Source organism: Pinus tabuliformis, chromosome Q (genome assembly GCF_031772625.1).
Source record: "Pinus tabuliformis cultivar Carrire ecotype Pingquan chromosome Q, CPIR1, whole genome shotgun sequence".
NCBI lineage: Eukaryota > Viridiplantae > Streptophyta > Pinopsida > Pinales > Pinaceae > Pinus > Pinus tabuliformis.
This window is the reverse complement of record NC_142296.1, coordinates 838,480,263-838,486,590: the sequence shown is the minus strand read 5'-3', so window position 1 is coordinate 838,486,590 and position 6,328 is coordinate 838,480,263. Positions and strand designations below refer to the sequence as shown.

General features: G+C 40.5%; 1 protein-coding gene across 1 annotated transcript; it reads right to left on the bottom strand.

Annotated features, from left to right (window-relative positions):
* Window positions 1-1,959: 1,959 nt before the first annotated feature.
* On the bottom strand, window positions 1,960-3,759 carry LOC149222207 (aldehyde oxidase GLOX-like). Its single transcript, XM_089387537.1, has one exon. The coding sequence runs from the start codon at window positions 3,757-3,759 to the stop codon at window positions 1,960-1,962; it is 1,800 nt and encodes a 599-aa protein (XP_089243663.1).
* Window positions 3,760-6,328: the final 2,569 nt, after the last annotated feature.

Sequence of the window (6,328 nt, the reverse complement as noted above, 5' to 3'; positions counted from 1 at the left end):
TTAACCTTTAATCTTGTTTTTTCTCTCTCCTCGTTTCTTATACACGAAACTCTGTTTCACGTATCATTTTCGTTTCTCGTTCTGTTTCCCGTTTCTGGTAACATAGCTGACAATTTCAAGAATGCAGTCATCTTTCCATTAGGTGAGCTCGGACGAATCAAATTTAAATAATGCATTCTTTCAAACCAGGGAAACATGTCACGATATATGTGCTATTGTGACATATACAGATTCATGCATGGATAATGACTGCAAGAAATTAGAGGCGATTTCAACCAAAGAAAAATCTAACCAACACGGCAATACTAACAACACTGCAAGAAATTGGAGGCGATTTCAACCGAAGAAAAATCTAACCAACACGGCAATACTAACAACTAAGAACAAGTCAGTTGATTCCATTAAAAGAAAATTCCATGCACAGTATATTCACAAGAAGAAGAGAATTGATTCCATTAAAAGAAAATCCGATGCCCACGTTCACAAAAAAGTACTGAACCGTCCGAGTATAAGAATTTCACTAATGCAACAACCACGTTTCTATTAGTGGAGACAAAGCAAATTTAGATAAACTGCATTTCACTAATGCAACCTGCATGTTTCTATTAGCGCAGACAAACCATATTGAGATAATGCAGTTATCTTTTAAATGAGGAGAAATGGCAATGACATATGATTTAAACTCATGTAGATCCCATTTTGAATCATAAAAAAGGCGGGAAGATGCACATGCAGCTTTTGGAGAGAAGCAATTTTAGGTTCCAACATATATAAATGGTAGACCGCAAATAAGTTTTAAATTAACAGGCAGACAGAAGCAATGCCCATACCTGACGATAATTTCACACGAACATGCAGACAGTGTAAGCACATAGATCTAGATCTGCAAAACAATAACAAGCTTGCAAGCAAAGAAGAAAGCGAGCAAGAATGAGAAAGAATGAAAAGTGAATTCTACATTATGATTGAGAATAAATACAAAAGCAACTAACGTTAAGCATGCAATAACTAAAGCTAACTAAAGCTACTGTGCCGCATGCATGCAAACAATGAGTTCACTGACCTAATCTAGGTGCATGTACACCATCACAACTAGTCTACAGCTAGTCTAAGTCTACGATAGTGCATGTACACCAACAGACAGAAGCAATGGACCATAATTTCACGCGAACATGCAGACAGACAGAAGCAATGGACCATAATTTCACGCGAACATGCAGACAGATAGAAGCAATGGACCATAATTTCACGCGAACATGCAGAGAGACAGAAGCAATGGCCATACCTGACCATAATTTCACACGAACATGCAGACAGAAGCAATGCCCATACCTTGACCATAATTTCACACGAACATGCAGACAGAAGCAATGCCCATACCTTGACCATAATTTCACACGAACATGCAGACAGAAGCAATGCTGCATAAGTACTTTCAGTCTAGTTGCATCATGTAACAAACTGAAAAAAGCATAGCGTTCTAACTGACAAACCGAAAAAAGCACAGCGTTCTAACTTTCAGTCTAGCTGCATCATGTAACAAACCGAAAAAAGCATAGCGTTCTAACTTTCAGTCTAGCATCATGTAATGGAATAGTAGCAGCTTTCTGAAAGGTTATTCACATACACTGCTTCGCCATTTAGGTTGCAAGGATAACAATTTTTCATAAATACTAGGCATATAACTGCAAAAGAAAATCCAGTTTAATTCAAAATGCAACAATATATACAATTGAATACGATTTCTTTTGGGCACCGAATTATGTTCATGCCATATTAATCGAACGCATATTCTTTTATGTGTGCGTTCGGCAATGGATCTATAATTGAATACAATTTTTTTTGGGCACCGAATTAAGTTCTTGCCATGCGTTGGGCAATGGATTTAAATTTTAGAGTGGAGTGCAGATCAGCAGATGAATATGTAATAAAACAGACAGCCACTGCCACTGCCACTGCTCATGTCACCTTTCTACGTGCCGTAGGGTACATAAGTGCGTCACCTAGAAGACGTTTGACCCGTCGAACACAAAGAAACGCACCCAGTACAGCCAGTACTCCTGCCATTGCAGGCGCCATCGTTGTAAGGCCGTTAGATGTAGCTGCTGCTTCTACACACAATATAGGTTCTGTACTGGTACACATAGCTTCTTCGTCAGAAACAAGTTCTGTAGTACACATAGCTTCGTCACTACGCATAGGTTCTAATTCAGAGATGGTTTCCACAAACGGAGATGGTTCACTTGTAACATTCACCCACTTACCAAGGCCGGGAACCCCGGCCTGCACCACGAACAGAAGATAAAAGCCAGGAGGAGCCAAGGCTGCATTAGGCGGAGCAGTAACAGTAGCCTCATATATCACGTCAAAAAGTCGCACAACCTCAACGATTTGCAGTGTGAGCAGCCTCTGATTCATGGAATAACTGCGAGTGCTAAAAGACGGCCCCAGAAGTGTAACGGAAATGTTTTGTTGAGTACCGGTCAAGAAAAATCTCAAGGTGAAGGTACGGCCATAGCCCATGTCAGACGGCATGGAGATGGTTATGGGTCGATGCGCATCGTTGTGAGGTGCGAGATACGGGGGAGAAAACGCCTCCAAGCTGAGCTCTGTGGGATTCATGTTGGGATTAGTGCCGCCCACAAGAACACGGCCATCAGGGAGCATATGGCCACTGGAATGGTAGAGCCTTGGGGTGGCGGAGGGGGTCAGCACCTCAAACCGAAGTGGCCCAGGAGCAGATGGCTTGTAAAGAAGAGGATAAAGAAGGGTGTCCCGGCGCTTGGAAGCTCCGCTGATAATTAGCACGTTGCCAGTTGGGAGAAGAAGCATGGCCCTCACCGTGGAGCGCACTGTACTCATGGGCATACTCTCCATCCGCCAATGTGGATCAGGATCTGTGAATCTCAGACGTCCGCAGCTGTTGGAGGCCGTAACTAAATTCCATCGGATCGCTCCTCTATACGAAGACTCACCGCCCTCACCGCAGATCAGCACTTCCGCATCTCCAGCTCCAGCTCCTGGATCCAGTGGGAGGAGAACGGAGGAGGCAGAGGTCGGGACGTATTTGCTGGAGTAGGCGGGCATGTCCGGGTAACGCCGCACCACTCGCTTGTTGACATGGTCCAACAGAATCGATTTTCCATTGGCAAAGATGAATAGATTACCGTCGGGAGCAAGATGGACCAACGGATAAAGCTGCTGATTCTGGTCGGAATCTTCAAACTCGAAAATTGATTCACCAGCTTCCTTCTTTGCCAACTGCGGCCGCCCGCTGACCGCGATAATTCTCCCGTCTGGCAGAATGTGTTTGGTGGCGAACCGTCGCCTGTTTGCCAGCCCCGCTGGGATTTCCGTCCAGTCGCAGAAATTGCAGGGACTGAATACCCTGACCCTCCCATCTCCCTCGTTAAAACCACCTGTCTGGATCAAGCACCCGTGATCAACCGCCACGGCACTGGAAGAGCACCATGTTTCTTTCTCAAGTTTAAGTTCAAGGGGGCGGTCGAAATCATACTCCACATGCTCCATGGAGTGAGCCCAGCAGTCTTCCTTTAAAATTTGATGATCTATCCCGCATTTCCCATAGGATAAAGAGATGTTGGATGGGTCGAAGTCAGTACGGTCGAAGATGGTAATCTTATCGTTGGGGAGGAGGGCCATGTGTATGGCAGACACTCCACAGCTGTTTTTTACAGTCTCCCATTTCCCACTTCTTCCATCTCGCATTTGCATTTCCCCGGCAACAGGCATAGGCATTGTAATGAAGAAAAACAACAATAGTGTCCACACCAGTATACCCATTCTTGATTGGGGTTTCAGAAAAACCAAATGCTCTATCATCGTGAAAACTTCTTGTTGATTGTGATCACAACTGAAACTCAATTCTAACAATTAACTCACAATATGTGCATAACCTTAATGTAACTATCAACCTTCTTTCTCTTCATTTTAAAGAATATAGGAGTGCAGTATGCTTGAGTTACCAACCGTTAATTTAATTTGACCCGTTAAACATCAAACTTACCAACCGTTAATTTAATTTGACCCGTTGAACATCAAACTTACCAACCATTAATTTAATTTGACCCGCCGCCGCCCCGCCCAATTTTTTACTGTTATTAGAATTACTATCAATATATAAATGATACAATTTCTTTTTATCAAAAACAAATTACTATTAATATATCAATGATAAAAACAATTGCTTTTAAAATGTAAAATATAAAGCCATATTTTAATATGATATGACACATTCACCTACCACCTAAATATTATATCTAAATTCTAATATTATGTATAAAATAAAGACACATTTATATCTATCAAAAGTTTTATAACTATATAACTAATTGTTTTTTTTTTTCTTTTTACTTGTAAAATTTTTAATTTTTTATTTTAAAATAATTAATATTAAAAAATATTATATTAATATATAAAATTATATATTTTTAATTAAAATAAATATTCAAACTTTTATAAAAACAAATTAATACCATTCTATATTTTAATTTAAATTATCAATTGCATACAATATTATAGTTAATTATTAATATCCATTTTTTAGGTCACAGCCAAGCCAGACACCAAATTAGTGTATGAGACCCCCTTGTTTGTGGGACAAGCGACCCACCTCCGCCTAGCGATTTGACTGCTAAGTCTACAAAGGCATACATACTCTACCCCCCTCTAGTTTTGAACCTGTGACCTCTTAGGAGGAAACACATGCCCTTAACCATTATAGGTGGCTAGTGATTTTAAGTGACATGCTTTTTCTTAGATTAAAGATAATAAATCAATCCATATTTCTAAATAGTAATCAAACTCCTCCTTACTAATCAAAAATTAATTTATATTTAATTTTTCCACCCTAAAAATAATACTCCTTAAATTAAAACTTGGAAAACTTATATTTACCCATAGTTCATATTTTCATGAAGAGGAGTTTCCCTACATACCTAACAATTGTGGGGTGATAAAGAGTTAGAGGGAAAAACTAGGGAGAATTCCCTCTCAACTAGGGAGAATTCCACCTGCCAATATCAGACCATCGATCAACATGACATATGTCCCATCTCAAGTATCTCATCATCCCGGATCATTAATGTACATGTCTTGCTATTTCCTTCTCTTCTCTCGATTTTTCCTGCTCATATGTTGAATATTCTCAAATCTAGAAGAATAAGAATTTGCCACCAAAGGGTGGCTTAATCTACCACCCTCTATTCATCGGGCTAAAACCCGGAATCTCTATCAATGGACTACTACCTGAAATATTTGTCAATGGGCTCCTACCAAGAATATTAGTAGACAAGCTACTACCCTGAATATCAGTCGACGGGCTACTACCTGAAATATCAGTCGCTGGGCTACTGCCTAGAATATATACAATGAGCTACTACCCGGAATATCAGTCAACGAGCTACTACCAAGAAATATGTCATTAGGCTACTATCATGAAATACCATCGAGCTACTACCCAAAAATATCGGTGGGGATTCAGATCTACGACTCGCATCAACATCGGAGAGCATATCATCAGGGATCACATCTCAACCTGGAACCACATTGGGGTGCTTCTACCACAACCCCATATCGAGCAATAGGTGATATAGGGGAGCTACTACTCAACCCATCGTATTTCCTATTTGATATTCCCATCAATAATTTTGAATAGTCAAGTGGTATAACACCTGCATCATATTCCTATATTGGGCGAGATACTTTACTTACCAAAGGTAAGGATCTCACATCCCGAAGCCTCCTCAACCGTTGGCCAGACAGAGATGGATAATCCCAACAAGCCCAACTTGTCGGTATGATGCCAACTGGGGTATACTCTGCAAAGACCAAGATAGGGTGAGCTACTATTCCAATCATATGGGTAGCAGATAGGGGTAACACTCTATTTTCTAGAGTTCCCTCAACCCCAGGAGCCCTCTATCTCAATTCCATACCCCAGGAGCTCAAACAAGGGAGAAAGTGTTTGGCTCAGTGTCCTCAATCAACGCTGCTCTCATCATACTCATATCATCATACTTGTATAATGTAATCAGCATCTATCAGTAATATTTGTCACCTGTTTATACTGGACATCAAATCAAGTATCATATTAGAGCATAAATAATCATATAAATCACAAAAGGATACCATAATCATCCTCCCTCTCATAATCAGATCCCACTCTTTATTATCGCAATGTATCTATGTCATATCTAGATCATGCTCATACAACTCCTTAAGGATCTTCTTCAACCTGCTCATAGCTAGTCACGTTGACAACATCATAATCAACCTTGGTTGTGTCACAGTCCTCTCATCATGGCCG

What these genes read in the sequence shown, in the direction of transcription:
- LOC149222207 (XM_089387537.1), bottom strand. Translation starts at nt 3,759, where the DNA reads ATGCCTATGCCTGTTGCCGGGGAAATGCAAATGCGAGATGGAAGAAGT.